A 17,572-nucleotide genomic window follows, 5' to 3' on the forward strand; every position below is an offset into this window, starting at 1 on the left:
AGAAAGTAATCCGCATTTTGATTTTGTCATTTCTGGAATAAATTTATATTAAATTAGCATATAAACACATATAACCAAATAGAAATGTCAATGTAAATGACTGTTGTTGAAATTACAATGTATAGCATTTTTTAAAGCATGAGTATCCTAAGCTTTGATTTAAAGTTGGCATAAACCAATATACACAATAAAATATATTTTTATGCATATAAAAGTTACTGTCTTATTTAAGTTCATGAACATTACAAATGTAAAATGAGTGTTTTGATGGATTAAAAAAGAGAGGTACTCTGTATCATAACATGCTTTAATCTCATCAGTTTTGTTAGAAAAACAACATTCCAAAAAAGTATAAACATTAGCATAATCTTTATGTAATGTGAAGAAGGCCTTAACTTTGCAATAGTACACTGAACTAAAAAGTGCTGACATGATATTCCTGCAACTTCCTAAACCAAAAGATGACTTTCCACAACATTTCACTGCTATCATTGATAAACATGTAACATTAGGCTCATCCCCCTTCTAGATTCATTTTGTCTAATCAAGGCAAAATGGTGCAGAAATACTATACAATCGGCTGTTAAGGATTGAATGAATGCTTTTGAGAGAAACATGTTGGTAAATTGTATTAATTTACAAGCTTTACTGGGGGTAAGCTTCAATCACCATAGCATGTCCCTGTAAAACAAGTGTGAAATATTGATACAATACAAATGTGAAGACTATAAACACAATATAGTTATATCTTACCTGTCCTCCAGCAGCACATGCGGCCACAAGTCCATACTGTCCTCCTTCTTTCTGCAGTCTGTGTGCAACTGTGGTGACAAGTCTGCAACCAGTGGCACCGAATGGATGACCCAGAGATAGAGAGCCTCCCCAGATATTGAACTTGTCCATGGGAGGGGTACCCACCTATATGGATTGCAATTGTTTCATCAATATGAACAGGTGAGGAGTACCAAAATAACAGTAAGTGTACCTTTGATTTCCTGTTCATATAAGTCTGAGCAAACCAATCAGAATCCATAGCCTTAAGATTTGCCATGATCTGACCCTGAAAAACACAGGAGTGTTAGCATATCATAAAAATACAAAATCACAATTTTTTTTTTTTTAAATATTTCCCAAATTTTTCGTGATCACTTACTGCGAATGCCTCATGGAACTCAAACACATCAATGTCACTCATGGCCAAACCAGCACGTTCTAAGGCTTTTGGAGTAGCATATGTTGGCCTAAAAGCATCAGATATCAGAATAATTGTTACTCTAACATCAAGCGAATTAGCTTATGGTAAAACAAAAACAAAATTTTAAGGATCAGAAATTACAGAGATGTAAAAAAGAAAGGCTCACCCCAGAAGCAACTGATCTTTGGGGTCCTGAGACACGTAGACAAAGTCCCTGCCATAAAGAAGCATAAATGAAATAACAATAGGGCATAAATGGAGGCACTAAGCCCATAAGAGGCACTTACCTCAAATATGCTTTTGGTTTGTAGCCCATTGCCAGAGCTTTCTCTTCAGACATGATCAGCACAGCAGATGCACCATCGGTCTGAGAGCATGAACAAATAGGATAAACGTTGGTAAGAAAATGTCACTTAAACAGAGACAACTGCAAAGGTTAACAGCTCTTGCTATATATCTGGCCTACCAAAAAGGAAGAATTAGCGGCAGTGACAGTGCCGTGAGGTTTCACAAAGGCTGGCTTCAGTTTGGCCATCTGTTCCTTGGAAGATGGACGGATGCCGTTGTCCTGGGAAACAATATCGCGACCTAAATACATGGAAGTGGGGATAAAGTAATAAAAATAGATTCGTTACTTAAACAATAGTTTTATTTTTAACCACAATTACCTCAGAGAGCAAACACAATTCATAAATATGTGACCTTTTTAGTTATTTAGTTTTTCTGAAGTAGTGACATTTTTGTAGTACAACACAGGTGGGATGAAATATTCACCTGGCACTTTAAAGGAGATGACATCCTCGAGCAATCCAGCTTCCTGAGCCTTTTTGGCTAAACTGTGCGATCTTAGTGCAAAGTCATCCTGCTCTATTCTGGAAACTCCAAATGCAGCAGCAAGGCGGTCAGCACTGTGGCCCATTGTTTCAGCTGTTGAAAACTCAGCTACAGCCGGAAGCTTCAAACACAAAGTAAAATTGCATCATTATAATTGATGTGATTTCTATACCATTTGATTTCAATCGATATATTGGCCACCTCTACTGTATTTACAAGTAACACACTGGATACGTACTTCTGGTGAGAGGTGTGCCAACCGGATGCTGCCAATCAAACTTAGCCTCTGGCCTAGGGTCTTTGCCTTGTTGAGCGACAGCATGGTCTTCCTCATCTTGCGGCTGTGACGAATAGGAACGTCAGACATGAACTCGACCCCGCCAGCCACCACGGCATCACATTGGCCCGCAGCAATTAAGCCAACAGCTATAAAGAGTGAAAAGAGAAAAATTAAAATTAAAGTATGCATTTTACAATATTTTAAGCATGCTGACAATGACAATTAAAGATAGCCACAAGGTAATGAGTGGTCAATGAGACACTGGCATACCTGAAGTCATGGCCTGGTTGGAGGAGATGCATGCCATAGTAACTGTGTGAGCAGGAATCTTATCAGAGAAGCCTGCACCCAGCGCCGCCTAAGAAAACAGTAGAGCATTAACATGGGATGAATGGTTGCTTATTTTGTAGATTCACACCAAATGACAGGTATATCAAGGCTTAAATTTAATTTTTAATACCTCTCTTGCTACATTGCTTGTCTTCACTTCCTGAATGACTGTTCCATAGATGATGTAGTCCACAGCATCTTTGGGTAGACCTGTTTTATGGAGAAGACCCCTACAAAAAAAAAAAAATTAAGTAACTTGTTTAAACAAACAGCTTCATAAGATTTACTTAATGAAAATATTTTTTTTGTATTACAGAAATGGTAGCTTCTATAAGAAACACTTACTGAAGAGCTGCTCTGGCTAAATCGTGAGGCATCAGGTCAGCATAGCTAAAGTTAAAAAAAATAATTATAATGAGATCATTTTCCTGACTGAAATTGTATATCTGCAACATATGATTTGTAATTTTTAAAAATTGATAAGCTTCTGTAGAAAAAAAAGAATACTGTACAAATAAAGAGAATCTAAACAAATAGGAGTAGACCTACGTAGTCCCAGACAATAAGAAGGGGGTTCGCACTCCTTCGACCAATACTATGTTCTTTACGCCAGGACGAGCCAGTGTCTTTTTGCTTTTTGTCTGGGCTGGAAAACAAAAGGTTTAGCACACAGTTATAGTCATTAGCTTTATGCTTCGGTTTATGAAAACAGTCTCGGGCAGTACCTTGAGCCTGCAGCTGAGTTGTCGTGCTAAGGGATCGTGTGGCTGAAACACAAAGTGAGGGTCAGATACTGGAAAGTGTTTAGGCACCAAGCATTTGGATGTATAGTACATGGCTTACCAAACTGCAGAGCCCAAGAAGGGTTCGCAGAGGAGTTACGAATCGACTTCAGCAGCATGGAGGCCATTGCGTTCTGCAAAGAAGCCATTGTAATACAGTATTTCAATACACCAACAGACTTCCTAGCAAAATTTTCGGACTCTTGTCATACTCTCATGACTCTAGTTTTTAGGTTGCAGCACTACTTGATGTATTTATCATTAGATTTGACCTGTGTTTTAATCCTGAATGGCATTGCAGTTGCCTAGATCAGCTTTTAAACACCATACACCTTAAGAAAATACTTTATGACTTTATTGACAATATTTCTCTCAATTAAACACAACACAACTACAGTTTTAGTTTGCATTTATAAAAGATAATTTGGTTATATATAGACAAAAGTGATGATCATACACGTCATTATACATTGCTGCTTATGCAACTAACAGATGACGCGATTAAAAACTCATTCAAACGCAGACATTTGCGGAATTGCAACCTTATTTTTTTAAAATTTAGTTTTTATTTCAATGACAGTCACCCAGTTAGCCCAACCTGACATACCCGACTGTGACCCTTCACCCAGATTTTCTAGTTTGGGAATTTATAGACCGATCAGGGTGAAAGGCATTCCAAGGACAATTGTAGATCTATTTATGTACAAAGTAATGACTACCAAACTCACATTTGATTCAATTCATTCTGTATTATTACTGTAAATCCTGATGACACGACTGTTAGCTTTAAGGCAATGCTGTCTATTTTATTGTCACGTTACCCATTCATAAACTAATATTTGTGGGCGATCAAAACATGATCCGAATACTTTCTAAATTCAGCCACTCATACTTAAATGATAATTCGATTTTACCTGTACAGTACTTCTAGTAGGTGTTAGCAAAAGGCTCTTCCTTCCAGGCTTGGCTGTCCACAGTGTAGCTGGACTACAAACTCGATATCAGGACCCAGCAGTCTATTTTAGTTGACCAAAAATATGCCAGTACATATACTGGTTAGCACTTATGTTATAAATTATATTTGCATTGTTTCGGAGTTCATATAAAGGATTGTTAATACGAAACATAAATTATATGTATTTGTCCATTTAAAATATCGGCTCAGCAAAAAGATAAATATTATTATGTCACGGCGATATCTTGTTTTGTGCACTATTTAATTCACTAAACGTATACCAAAATCTCTAGCGCCCTCTACTGTTTGCATTTATCTCGTTGTCCAGTTTCAGTTAGATATGGCTGCCGGTTGTTTCTCTAGTGTTACGATCAGAAAATACCTCCTGGTGTCAGGTACGTGTCACAATCAAACACAATATTCTTCTACTTCAAATTCACTTCGTCCAATTGTGCTTGGACCCACTGTTTCATACCTCGAAGGTGAATTTTCACCCAGATAAGAGCAGCAATAACTAAACATGTCGCAAGATGGTGCTATAATCGCTAAACGCTGTCTTTCCCAAATGGATTTACATAGTATATATTTCTGCAGTATTAATTGCTTTGATTTGACGTTATCACCCACAAAACATGTTTATCATACGAATAGCAAATACATTTGTTACAATACAGTTACAATTATATTTTTAATTTGTCATTCCCATGTATCCAATTGGTATTCCATAGAAACAGTTAATGAAGTAAAAATAACACAAGCCACAATATTATGCATTGTACAAGGAAAGGAAGACTCTTAAGCAAACTTTGAGGATTATTTTCAACTAGGGTCTACATTAAAAATATCTCCTGTGATTGCACCCCTAATTACTTGAACTTAAAGATTTTCAGTATTACATATTGCATATGCATAATGTAATGAACTGTTACTTTATTCAACCACCTTTTTGTGTCATTAGGTTACTTCTTATTTTCCTCTCAAAATGCAAAGAAAATGGGAAATATGAAATAAACTGGCTGAAATAGAAACATACAATAGGGGAAATTGAATGTATAAACACACAAAAGTTACTTTTATAAGACTATAATGTGATACAAAAGAACATGAATTAGCGATACAAAAACAAAAGGTTTCAGCTGTGATATATGGGTATAAATTCCTTCTTTTTTTATAGGTTATGCAAGACGCTGCATTTCTGTGTCCTCTTTGCTGGCAGGTAACTATGAGCTTGATGGTCTGTTAAGGACTAGCTTTTTTACACATGGCTTTTCTTGGCTCACTCCTACTTAGAAAACTTTGTTATTGTGCAAGTACATCTTCATGTAATACAAGACCAGCTGGCATGTATCTAAGCTTTCTCATTTCTATTTTTTTTTAACAATCAAGGTCGAACACACGTCAGCTACGAGCTCAAGGATGATGTTGCAGTTATTCGACTTAATGATCCAGCATCCAAGGTGAATGTTTCTGACTGGGGGCCACCACAAAATCTATCTGTTATTGAAATGCTTATTTGTGCGTTTGTGCAGGTAAACACGCTTTCTGTGCAGATGCAGTCTGAGCTTAAAGAAGTGATGAGGGAGATCTGGTCAAATGGAGCTGTGAAAAGTGCTGTCCTTATATCCAGCAAGCCTGGTTGCTTCATTGCTGGAGCAGATATTAAGTAAGCATTTTGACAGTTTTTCAACTTGTTTGAAGAAATAGATTCACTAACTAATATGATTCAAACTAACTTTGCAATCGTAGATTCTATGCAGTCGAAAACTATTGTCTTTAGAAAATAGGGGAAATAGAAATGTGCTATTGGGTTGAAATCTATTCATTCATTTTCCCAACCGCTTATCCACATACATTTTTGTTTCCTCAGTATGATCCAGGCCTGTAAGAGCATCGATGAGGTTACCCGTCTGTCTGAGGAAGGACAGAAGATGTTTGAAAAGATTGAGAAGTCTCCCATTCCTATTGTTGCTGCCATCAATGGTTCATGTTTGGGAGGAGGCCTTGAGGTATGTAAGAGTGTGGTTGCCTCCTTGTGTGTTTGTCCCAAAACAAGAAATGTTGAATTGGAAATATCTGATTGAGATGAACCTGTTCAATGTTTTCCTGTAGTTTGCCATATCTTGCCAGTATCGAATTGCCACTAAAAGTAAGAAGACAATATTGGGCACACCAGAAGTCATGCTTGGACTTCTTCCTGGAGCAGGTGGTACCCAAAGATTGCCCCAAATGGTAACTAATTTACACACTCCTGCTCATCTTCCTATGTCTTTCATTTGATGCATCTGGCAATAAGACTCATTCTTACGACTCCATTAAACACTTATAGGCTTCAGGGCTATTGTACACTTTTAAGAGTTTGGTGGATGTAAATACTATTGGCATTTACAAGTCATTTATATAGCTAGGTCTTCCAAATTTGGCTCTTTGGAGTAAAACCGTTACTTTAGGCTCATTCCAATAGTGGCTGCTGTATTACCAAAGGGTATATTTTACAGTCATCCCTGCCACTAAGCTGCATAGTTTAATTAGTTGATAATAAACAAGAACATTTATGTCTGTGTGTTCATGTAGGTTGGTCTTCCTGGAGCGTTTGACATGATGCTGACAGGCAGAAACATCCGTGCTGATAAAGCTAAGAAAATGGGCCTAGTTCATGAGCTTGTGGACCCTCTGGGTATGTGATCTACATGATAATGTTTATCAGCTTTATATATTATTAGACCCTACATCATCCTTTACAGCTTTTATTCATGCATATTCCTTACACCTAGGGACAATTAAGAGGGCTCAACCAGCCTATCAAGGATGTTTTGGGGATGTGGGAGGGGGTGGGGGGTTGGGGTAGAAACTCCAATTTTTAGTGTACTCAATCCATTCAGGTCCTGGTTTGAAGCCAGCAGAGGAGAGAACAATTGACTACTTGGAAGAAGTGGCAGTAAACATTGCTAAAGGCATTGCTAATAAAACAGTATCCCTCTCAAAGGAGAAAAGTTTCATGCAAAGTAAGCAAAGTCCTGCTTGAGTGAAAGTAGGTTGTGCGAAAATGAATGAAAAGAAACTTAGGCACTTTTAATAAAGAAGTAAGATTAACTTTGCACATGTGTAGAGTTACAGGAAAGACTGATGGGTTTTGGCCCAGTGAAGAATAAGATCTACAAGACTGTCAGTGAGAAAGTTCACAATCAAACTAAAGGACTCTACCCCGCTCCTGTCAAAATCATTGAGGTAGTCAATTTGGATTGTGGCAATCATTAATACATTTAAGCAACGAGGATTTATTGACTGTGTACATGCTCAATTGTGTGCATATGCGTCTACAAACGATCAGACGGTCAAGACCGGAGTGGAACTGGGAAGAGAAGCAGGTTATCTGACTGAGGCTGAGGTATTTTTGTCGTTTTTATTGATGTACACATGAGATTAGCGTGTGTAAAAAGCTATAGTGTACAATGCAGTTTGCATGATAAGAATATTAATATGACAGGATATAATAAGATATAATAAGAATGAATGAAAAAGTAATACGCTACAGTAGGGAGAAGGTAAAGATATTGTTGAAACAAATCCAAAGGGATGAATTGTAGGAGAGGAGTTTATTGTGCCATGGGACATCCCTTAGTAGTCTAGGCCTATAACAGTCAGTCATAAATATAAATGTATCAAATAGGAAAGTCCTCTGAAATATAAAAGCAATGTCTGCCTACCTGGGGGTAGCGAATCAAAATATTTCAACTGGAGAGGAGTCTAGTTTTTAAAAGTGTGACCATAAAGAATTCAAAAAGCTCTTTAAAAACTAATATAAACTACTATTGTTTACTTTTGTCTCTTACACAGAATTTTGGTAAACTTGCTTTGACGCCAGAATCCAAAGCCTTGATTGGGCTTTATCATGGTCAAGTGACATGTAAGAAAAACCGAGTTGGCACCCCTAAAAAAGAAGTCAAGTAAGAGCCTTGCATCCCTTCATTTTTGTATTAAATAGAGTGTCCTTTTAATGCAAAGTCCATCTGATATTTTCCCAAGGAATCTGGTAATCCTGGGTGCCGGACTAATGGGGGCAGGTATTGCTCAAGTATCAATAGACAAAGGAATTAGAACAATACTGAAGGATACTACTGTTGAAGGCATCAGCAGAGGAGGAGAACAGGTCTACAATGGGTAATATTTTCATTCATTTGACAATTTCCATCTAATCTCTATGTAAAAAAGGACACAAAGGTGGTAGATTAAATTTAATTTATCCTATTATTATTTTATCGATAGTCTGAACACAAAGGTGAAGAAGAAAGCACTGTCCTCCTTTGAGCGTGATGCTACGCTCTCCAACCTCTCAACCCAGCTCGACTTAACAGGCTTCTCATCTGCCGACATGGTGATCGAGGCCGTGTTTGAGGATATCACTCTTAAACATAAAGTCCTCAAGGAAATGGAAGCAGTAAGTAACTAATGATCACTTGAATGTATTGCATTTCTACTCTCTAGATTTTTGATGTTGTTTTATTTTTGTCTGTTTAGGTTATTCCTCCTAACTGCGTGTTTGCATCCAATACTTCAGCACTGCCTATAAAGGATATTGCTGCTGCAAGCAAACGACCTGAAAAGGTAAGAATACTAGGGAATGTATACAATCAAATATTTTCCATAAGTAGCAATAGAACTTGTTAATGGTATAACAAGGTTTACTACATTTTCGTTCTTGTTCATTTGTGTTGGATGTTCTGATTTGCACATTTTGCTCCAAACTGCCTTTTTAGTTTTAAGCCTCTTTTGTGCAAATCATGGCTACAAGACGACTCGTACAACATATAAAGCAAAGCAGGTTGAAAACATTACTTAAAAAATGTGTGTATGATTATTTATTTTTTAGTTCTTAAGAAACTTAACAAAGTCATTAACTCATGCAGAACAGGGTGTCCTGAATGTGGGCTCCAAATGTACTTACAAGTATAAGCATACCCATTTTTTCCTGCCAAAAATGAAGGTGATAATGTGATTCACAGGTGATTGGTATGCACTACTTCTCACCAGTAGACAAGATGCAGCTGCTGGAGATCATCACCACTGCTAAGACTTCCAAGGACACTCTGGCTTCAGCTGTGAGTGTGGGGCTCAAACAAGGAAAGATCGTCATTGTTGTCGGAGTAAGAACATCTTTCTAAACTGTTCAGTATAATACTTGTGTTTCCATTGTGTGGGTGAGAAGGCCATAGGTGTATACATATAACATCAATACATTTTTTTTACTACTGCACACTTCAAATATAGGATGGCCCTGGTTTTTACACCACTCGCTGCTTGGCTCCCATGTTGGCAGAAGCTGTCAGGGTGCTTCAGGTAAATAAAAATATTTTACAGTTTTGGCAAGCAAAATATACATTCACATTCTCTAGTGTTACCTTTGCGTATCCAATACAGGAGGGTGTTAGTCCAAAAAGGCTTGACAACTTGACTACAAGCTTTGGCTTTCCCGTCGGCGCGGCAACGCTGGCAGATGAAGTTGGTATTGATGTGGCAGCTCATGTGGCCGAGGTAATATTGTGCAAGTGGTGGGATTTCATGCAAGTATTAAACACTGCTCTCAGTAGTGTCCAGACTTGCTGAAACATGAATGAGAACATTTACAGTGCATTATTGTTTAGGATCTTGGAAAAGCTTTTGGTTCACGGTTTGGAGGTGGAAACGTGGAGGTTCTCAAGACCATGGTGGAAAAAGGCTTCAAAGGTAACATTTTAAAAACGTTTCTTTAATGCAAGTTTTTTTTGTCACATATGAGGAAGTTGATCAAAACTGCTTGTGGGTGAAATAGGTTTGCTTTGCCTTTAACTGGTCTTCGAGCAAGCACACATAGCTATTCTAATACACAATCAAGGGCAATGTTGTCTGTTGTTTTAACCTACCTTCCATTTTTAGGGCGAGTCGCGCATGTGTCCACAGTATTTTTAAATTGAGTCCTTACAATGAATGACCATCCAGTCAATATTTCAGAAATGTTCTCCTTCTCTGTCCTAGTTACTAATGTGGTACCATTTAGAAAGTGTGTTTTAACATCACTCTGATAATGTGATGCAATACTGCTATGTGTGAAAGTGCTTACAATGTATTTATTGTTTTGCATAGGTCGTAAATCAGGAAAAGGCTGTTTCATCTACGGCAAAGGGAAGAAAGCGAAGAGTGTGAATCCTGAAGCTGAAGCAATTCTTAAGAAATACAAGCTCTCTGCTTCTCCCACAGTGTAAGAGAACATCCTGTGATTTGTATTTGCTCGTAAGTTATTCTCTTAGCTCTTTTTAAAGGTCTCCTTTTTTCATTTGTTGCAGATCATCAGACACTGACATTCAGTACCGGCTTGTGTCTCGTTTTGTGAACGAGGCCCTATTGTGTCTCCAGGAGGGGGTACTGACAAATCCAGTAGAGGGAGACATTGGAGCCGTGTTTGGACTTGGCTTTCCTCCCTGCCTGGGTGGTATGTCACATGAATGTATACATTCACAGGATTATCTCACAATTTAAAAAAAAAACCTGAATGATGATAACTGTCTTCAAGTGAGCAGTGCCTTTGCACTATTTAATTCAATGACTTAATGGACTGTTTTTTTCTTCGGCCTCATGCAGGTCCATTCAGGTTTGTGGATTCGTTCGGTGCTGAACGTCTAGTCACCTATATGAGGCGTTTTGAGGAACAGTATGGAAACCAGTTTACACCATGCCAGCTCTTACTGGACCATGTTGGAGACTCCAGCAAGAAGTTTCACAATTGAGCCAGCAATCCATCTTCAGATTTGTTGGTGAGAGTCAATCATTTAATTAAATATGAATAAAATACAAGAGAATGGCATTCATCAATGCCCCCCCCCCTTTTTAAATACACAAAAAAAGACCACTTTTTGGAAAAATTCTGCCTTTAACGTATTTTGGGGTGGTGCTCTATCATGTGTTCATATCTTTTGGTCAAAATCTAATGACTTCATACTTTGCAATTTATGTGTCATTGTTAACTCAAAAGACACTTGGATGTACAGTACTCTATCTATTCCCAATTTAACTGAACTGGGATTTAATTAAACTTTAGGAAATAAAAGGGGAAACTTAGCTTAAAACTGGGGCAAATATTTATATTAAAAAAATGGTTCAATACTTCATAACATTGTTTGCTGATAAGATGAAATTCAAATGTAGCCACATAGTAAAATGAAGCATGATTTAATTTATTATTTATGCATGGCTAAATCAAGCATTTCAATGTGATCTGAGGTACATTTTAGAAACTATATTGAGGCAGTCAAGTTTTACATGACTATAAACAGAACGGCATTTGTTATACAAAAGGGAACGTTAAAAGAAAATGTCACCCATGACAGAACATTGCAAATGTAATTTATCTATTTATTTCAGATGGCTTCAAATTAGCTTTCAGCAGACAGTTATTAGCCACAAAAAAGTTACTTTTGAAGCTTCAGTTTTTCTGAAAAATCCTGAAAATTACTTCTGGCCACTTAAAGAGCATCATAATCCTCCTCTATGATCAATATAATTCATTCATTATATGATGTACATTTTTGAATAGCCGTATTTTTATGCTTAAAGTATTTCAACCTGTGGTCTATACCGGTTTTGTATTTTGGACATCATCGTTGAACATATTTGACTGAAGTCGTGTAAAAGACACAAGATAATATTTATACAATGTCATTACATTTGTTAGTAGACCACTTCCAGCTAAGGATTCAGACAGAAAGCAAGTCTAGATGTGACAGGCAATGTCAGTTGTGGAGAGCGGTTTCATTCAACTTGGTCACAGTGGAAGGCACATTTAGGATGGCTAAGAAGGCACATTCTTGTGCAGCTTTTACCAAGTAGTCCAATTTGGCTCAGGTTGTTATGTAGTGTACATTGTGTATACACTGGTAATGCAAAACAGTATCAACTCATTCACTGCCAGCCATTATGAAAGCAGCCAACATAATATTTTCAAAAAACTTTTTCAGCATGTTGACTATTTCCCGCCCAATCTGGCAACACTGTTCAAGTGGTCATATTTTCTAGTGGCTCCTTATCAAGTAACCGTTGTTCTCAGTATGCCATCCAAAATATCAGGGTTTTTTTTCATGCATTATTTTTTTGGGCCATACCATGTCACGTGTCAACGTTTTTTTTGTATGCCTGAAATTCAAAGTGGAGCAGAATCAGGTATAGGATTAAGAATACTTGTCATTGGCAGTGAATGAGTTAATAATACCAGAATGATAGACACTAATATACCAGCTTCTATTCTGTAGGATCTGTAGACAGAGAATAGTGTGTGTTAGATTTTAGGCCTCCATCCTTGTATAAACTGTGAGATCTTGGTGACGTGGAGTCGGCTCAGGTGAAAGTCATGTGACAGGATGTCCTCTGTCAACTGAACCAAAAGGCTACCATCAATGCGTTCCCTCTGGAATATGGACACAGCGGCCTCTGACAGGCCAATGAAACGCAGGCAGGCAGACACCTCCTCCAATGACAGTGCAGATAAGTCAGAGGGGGGACGCCATGTTGGGTCGGTTGGTGAGGCCGAGCCTTCAGTTATCCCTCCTCCCTCTGCCCCTCTAGAGGATTCCGAATCGTCCCCGAGCTCAGGTGATGGGCAAGGGGACTGACGGTTGAAAGGGTTCAAAGCACCAAAGGGTGCAAAGCGACTTTGTGGAGGTGGCGGTCTCAGCCGTGGGCCCGTGGTGAAGGAGTCCACCCATGGCTCGACCCAGGTGGCTTGTGCTGTCTGGGGATTGGCTGTGGTTTCCACGGGGATACTTGAGACAGGCTCGGGATTGGGGCCGGGACAGTCACCCCAGGAGCATGGGTAACAGTAGAGGGAAGCGTCTGGAGAGAGCGAGCAGCTATGACACACAAAATGCCACTTGTTAGAATTAATTAAATTGCATTTTAATTTAACATGAACCTTAAACTCTACATTATTGCTTACTGTGTACATTGCATCCAGAAGGGAACCTGGATCTGTTGTATGATACTACTGATATAGAAGGCTAAAGATTTTCAGTAATTACAAGAAGAAATAACAACCTGTCCTGCAGTCCTGAGGAGTAGAAAGAAAGATTGGGTCTCGGGCAGATGGCAGCCTTGGCAAAGCGAGGGGGCACAGGAGGGCTGTGGGCTGGACTTGAGATGGAACCCAATTTAGAGCCACGAGGAGGTACTGGAGGGGCAATCAAGTAGCGACATTCTTCTCTGACCTGTAGAGTCAAGAAGCATATGCATACAAATATTGTGAAGCACAATAGCAGCAGCTGAGAATGTGTATGTGTGTGTGTGTGTTTGTACGAGTGTACACGTGGGCAGGTTTTGGTAACTATAACTCTCTCTCCTGGTTGCTTAATGTCAAACATGGGTGACCTTTAGACTCCAGAAAAACTCCCTAACAATGCTATTTCCACACATGCTTGAAGACACACAGGTTCATTCAGACACAAAGGTTTTAAGATGCTTCACCATTCAGTAGACAGAGAAAAATACAATTCAAATGTAGCCAAAAACAAGCCTTGTAACAGCACATTCATTTTCTGAGCTGCTTATCCCCACAAGGGTCGCAGGGGTCACACTCATACCTAGGGACAATTTAGAGCAGTGGTGCTCACGCTTTTTTTTTTCTTTTTTTTTCTACTTTTCAATGGGACAACCTCCCCGAGCTACTTTGTTGCTGCGGGTGGGTTCAGCTTTTTGTTCCACAGACACTTAAACCAACGGGGATTGTGCTGAAACCAGAAGCACCTGACTGCAACCCACTTATATTACACTTCTAACATACCATATATTTGTGGAAAGGTATCACACATGACTTGCTGCAGGGGTTTATGGAAGCAACAGGTAACTTGGTTGAAAATCCACTCTCAATTGACACTAAAGCTTACTGCGGACATGCCAAAGTCATAAGAGCCTAACTAAGGAAATGGACAAAGGGGAGGGATCAAAATGTTATTGTCGTGCGAGCTACAAATAGTACCTTGGCGATCTACCAGTAGAACCACTTTATTCTGATTAGGGTCGCGGGTGGTGCTGGAGCCAATCCCAGCTGTCTCCGGACCAGAGGCGGGGGACACCCACACTCACACCCATGCCTAGGGACAATTTAGAGTGTCCAATCAGCCTACCATGTATGTCTTTGGAATGTGGGAGGAAACCGGAGTACCCGGAGAAAACCCACGCAGGCCCAGGGATTACATGCAAACTACACGCAGATAGACTTGACCTGGATTTGAATCCAGGACCCCAGAGCTGTGAGGCCGATGCACTAACAACTCGCTGCACCGGGCCGCATGTGCTTATTTATATATTTTAAATTTGTAGTGGGGTAGAAATATTTTGAAAACATATCACTGCTGATGGAATGTCTGGAGCATCCCCAGTGATAAACGCATAATTGATGAGTGCCATCCTCACTCTTTGGAAGCCGATGTTGCCTTAAACAGGATTTGTGGGGGAAGACTCACAGCATCAGATTTTGGTGGCACAGGCGGTGGACCAGCCAAAGTTGTCACCATGGTACCCAGGGAACCATCCATTGAGGAAGATGAATGGAAGGAAATGAGGTTTGGCTCCTTCCCTAGGCCATCTGTATTTTGATTGGTCCAAAGTTCCTCATAAGGTATCTCCTCAGTGGTCCTCATTTCATCCTCTGTCCATTCAGGAGTGACATACTCCCTCTCCTCATCTGGTCCCTCCCCTAACTGAACCCCAAGAGAATCCCTGCAGTGCTGCGATATGCTTTCTGAGACCCCGCCCCCATAACTGCACACGGACAGCTGCTGCAGGGCCGGCGCCAAGGAGTCCTGCGTTGTCTTATACGTACGCGAGTGTCGTGGGCTCACACACTCCTCTGTCATACACTCCAACTCTGGGCGAGTTTCCCTCACAGCTCGAGAGTAGGCGTCCGGGTCAAAGGAGTATCGCAAAAGCAGGCTTTCCAGAGCTGCCGTATGCAGAGAGGCCTCGGCCACATTGAACCGGGGCATGCAACGTAGTAGGAGAAAGTGTGAGGGTGACACTTCTTGTCTGCGAAGTACCATGCAGAGTACCACTGTCTTGCTGACAATGTTGAGCAGCTTGAAGCGGTGGCCTTCTCGTACCGCGTGGCGGTCATAAGGATTTCTTGGCGGGCGGGATGGTACCGATACGTTGACTGGGAGGCGGACCCTCTCGATGATGCTGCGTACCGTATGCTCCCCACCCAGCATACCTTGCTCCAGTGGCGAGCGTGTGCAAAAGCGTCCACGGCAGGCAAAAGGCAAGCTGACGCTTTGATTGGTGCGATGGTTCATACATACTAGGCATGGAGTTTTACCTGGACACAATAAAAAGACAGTTTAAATCAATTTCAATTTGATTATGCTTAAAAGAACAGATACATGGATACAGATTGAATAATTTGTAAACATTTAGACAGTCACCTGTTCTTAATTTAGTTTATACAATTTATTAGCAACACACACACCATGATTGACAAAACAAACCTACTTCGGGGAGTCTTTCCCAGGCGTTTTAAGAGCGCACTCAGTCCTGTTTTTTCCTTTGTAGGCGTAGCACATAGAATCTCAGCCTTCCCCATGAGTGAAAGCTCATCTCCAGCCTGCAGAGTGAAACTGTATGGCTCACTGTCCTCACTGAACTCTCCTGAGACCACCTGCACAAGTAGATTAGTTACTTCATCCCGTATTTGGTAAATTTCCTTACAATACAGACACAGAAGACATTGTAGACCTAGATAAACATTGCATGCACAACATATGTATGTGCAACACACTCGCAGACTTTATTCTCACAACTTTCAGATGGACACTATTCAGCAATTTAGAATCGACAATGTTGTCAAATGCCCATCAAACTAATGCATGAAAGTTACTCTATAACAAAGTTTCAGGCACACACTGTGGTTAGTTAGATTTTTTTTTTTTGCTGATCCAGTTTAGCAATTATCACCTTGGCAGGGTTCTGCACTCTCCTGAATGACCTTCTAGCTAAGCCTAACCTTCTACAGCTTTGTGACTGTGCATGCGTACCAAATGTTGGCCAGTCTGAGCCAACATAATGTCGACAATCCAGTTAAAAATCTGCACATTTCTAGGGAGAAGCAACGGGCCACGAACCTTAACACTGAAAGTGATTGTTTCCATGACAAATACTCGGTCGGGGAACACTCCAGCAACCTCCTCCACACTTGAAAAATACTGGATGGGATCCCTGATGTCTCTGTCTTCATCCAACAATTTGAATTTCCCTGTGGAGGCAACAAGAACAAGGGTCAAAGGTCGGTTAAGGCCATTTCCCAGTAGCTATTATTGACCTATAAAATGGAGGAGATGCAGAATGCAAAACGTAGATTCCAAAAGAAAGTAAGAGGTGTTGAGTGTCTCCTTTGTCTGCCAACATTCTTCTTACAACAACACATCTGCAGCACACACAGTTTTGGATGACGGGAGTATAAAGACACCTCAGTGACCTTTGACCTGGCACCAGCTCTCGAACCAATCAACAGTCGACAGGGGTCGTCATGGAAACCGGTGAGGGACCTCCATTCTCACGCAGAGCAGAGACACATCACCATGGAGACACTTACACACTCTCACACACAACCCTCTGCCTTTCTTTCACTTCTTCGTCCCCTACTTTATCTGTAAATCTGCCCCAATCAGTGATGGCGAGCGAGGAGCATTGCAGACTAGTAAAACTAATTTTGTTTATGTGCCTTTAAGGTACCTGTAACATTTTAAAATGCATTCTCACTACAGATTAATTTTAATGCTTCTTAGACATTGTACTTAATCATAATCACCCTCCAAAAGGCATGTGTGAAAGATTAGATCTTTTTTTTTGTGTCAGAGGCATAATAGCAGAATACTAAATTTCAACATCTTGCCTAGAAGTTTTTTTTCTTATTTTTTTCCCCTGCATTCACCCCCACAATTCCCAACCAACATTTAAGCCAAACAGCTCCCAGGCTGAGACAAGACAGAAAAATATCACCAAGTAATACTTCCAAACAACTATTTCCTGGGTGGAAAATGAAGGATTGCTCCTGGATTCGAAATGTATTCATTCATTTTACGAACAGCTTATCCTCATCGGGGGTGCTGGCGCCTATCCCAGCAAATTATATGCACTAGGCGGGGATATACTGAAGATGAACAATGTCCATGTTTTTGGGGAGC

At 39.9% G+C, this 17,572-nt stretch overlaps 3 protein-coding genes across 5 annotated transcripts in view; 1 reads left to right on the forward strand and 2 right to left on the reverse strand.

Annotated features, from left to right (window-relative positions):
• Positions 1-289: 289 nt before the first annotated feature.
• On the reverse strand, positions 290-4,550 carry hadhb (hydroxyacyl-CoA dehydrogenase trifunctional multienzyme complex subunit beta). The gene is made up of 16 exons (XM_077745190.1): positions 4,336-4,550; positions 3,483-3,555; positions 3,365-3,406; positions 3,189-3,285; positions 2,985-3,029; positions 2,770-2,869; positions 2,580-2,667; positions 2,268-2,455; positions 1,970-2,150; positions 1,662-1,783; positions 1,483-1,562; positions 1,362-1,409; positions 1,154-1,241; positions 986-1,060; positions 754-918; positions 290-681 (listed from the first exon to the last, which is right to left on the reverse strand). Exons 2-16 carry the CDS (start codon positions 3,547-3,549, stop codon positions 646-648), a joined length of 1,422 nt encoding a protein of 473 aa, XP_077601316.1. The 5' UTR covers positions 3,550-3,555; positions 4,336-4,550; the 3' UTR covers positions 290-645.
• A 114-nt stretch (positions 4,551-4,664) lies between these two features.
• hadhaa (hydroxyacyl-CoA dehydrogenase trifunctional multienzyme complex subunit alpha a) overlaps positions 4,665-17,572 on the forward strand; it is a 17,627-nt gene continuing 4,719 nt past the window's right edge. The window contains exons 1-21 of the mRNA XM_077745200.1: positions 4,665-4,771; positions 5,551-5,592; positions 5,763-5,833; positions 5,906-6,039; positions 6,244-6,382; positions 6,486-6,605; positions 6,948-7,050; positions 7,256-7,378; positions 7,483-7,601; positions 7,705-7,761; positions 8,211-8,320; positions 8,400-8,534; positions 8,640-8,811; positions 8,892-8,978; positions 9,377-9,517; positions 9,642-9,710; positions 9,792-9,905; positions 10,016-10,097; positions 10,494-10,608; positions 10,694-10,839; positions 10,989-11,161. Of these exons, the coding sequence (XP_077601326.1) occupies positions 4,717-4,771; positions 5,551-5,592; positions 5,763-5,833; positions 5,906-6,039; positions 6,244-6,382; positions 6,486-6,605; positions 6,948-7,050; positions 7,256-7,378; positions 7,483-7,601; positions 7,705-7,761; positions 8,211-8,320; positions 8,400-8,534; positions 8,640-8,811; positions 8,892-8,978; positions 9,377-9,517; positions 9,642-9,710; positions 9,792-9,905; positions 10,016-10,097; positions 10,494-10,608; positions 10,694-10,839; positions 10,989-11,134 (2,280 nt within the window). The 5' untranslated portion in view covers positions 4,665-4,716 and the 3' untranslated portion in view covers positions 11,135-11,161. The remainder of the gene's footprint in view (positions 4,772-5,550; positions 5,593-5,762; positions 5,834-5,905; positions 6,040-6,243; positions 6,383-6,485; positions 6,606-6,947; positions 7,051-7,255; positions 7,379-7,482; positions 7,602-7,704; positions 7,762-8,210; positions 8,321-8,399; positions 8,535-8,639; positions 8,812-8,891; positions 8,979-9,376; positions 9,518-9,641; positions 9,711-9,791; positions 9,906-10,015; positions 10,098-10,493; positions 10,609-10,693; positions 10,840-10,988; positions 11,162-17,572) is intronic.
• gareml (GRB2 associated, regulator of MAPK1-like) overlaps positions 11,561-17,572 on the reverse strand; it is an 11,985-nt gene continuing 5,973 nt past the window's right edge. Inside the window, exons 3-7 of one of the 3 annotated variants that reach the window (XM_077745172.1) lie at positions 16,511-16,641; positions 15,882-15,993; positions 14,858-15,708; positions 13,434-13,603; positions 11,561-13,249 (exon numbers count right to left, since the gene is read on the reverse strand). In XM_077745172.1, the coding sequence (XP_077601298.1) occupies positions 12,679-13,249; positions 13,434-13,603; positions 14,858-15,708; positions 15,882-15,993; positions 16,511-16,641 (1,835 nt within the window). In that variant the 3' untranslated portion in view covers positions 11,561-12,678. Of the gene's footprint in view, positions 13,250-13,433; positions 13,604-14,857; positions 15,709-15,881; positions 16,048-16,510; positions 16,642-17,572 lie in introns of all 3 variants that reach the window. The other 2 variants (XM_077745178.1, XM_077745164.1) reach the window with 2 other exon arrangements.

Source organism: Stigmatopora nigra, chromosome 2, assembly GCF_051989575.1.
Source record: "Stigmatopora nigra isolate UIUO_SnigA chromosome 2, RoL_Snig_1.1, whole genome shotgun sequence".
Taxonomy (NCBI): Eukaryota; Metazoa; Chordata; class Actinopteri; order Syngnathiformes; family Syngnathidae; genus Stigmatopora; species Stigmatopora nigra.

What these genes read in the sequence shown, in the direction of transcription:
- hadhb (XM_077745190.1), bottom strand. Translation starts at nt 3,549, where the DNA reads ATGGCCTCCATGCTGCTGAAGTCGATTCGTAACTCCTCTGCGAACCCT. An exon ending in TTCTTGGGCTCTGCAGTTTG is followed by an intron (nt 3,407 to 3,482) that starts GTAAGCCATGTA and finishes TTTGTGTTTCAG; the next exon opens with CCACACGATCCCTTAGCACG. An exon ending in AACTCAGCTGCAGGCTCAAG is followed by an intron (nt 3,286 to 3,364) that starts GTACTGCCCGAG and finishes TTTGTTTTCCAG; the next exon opens with CCCAGACAAAAAGCAAAAAG.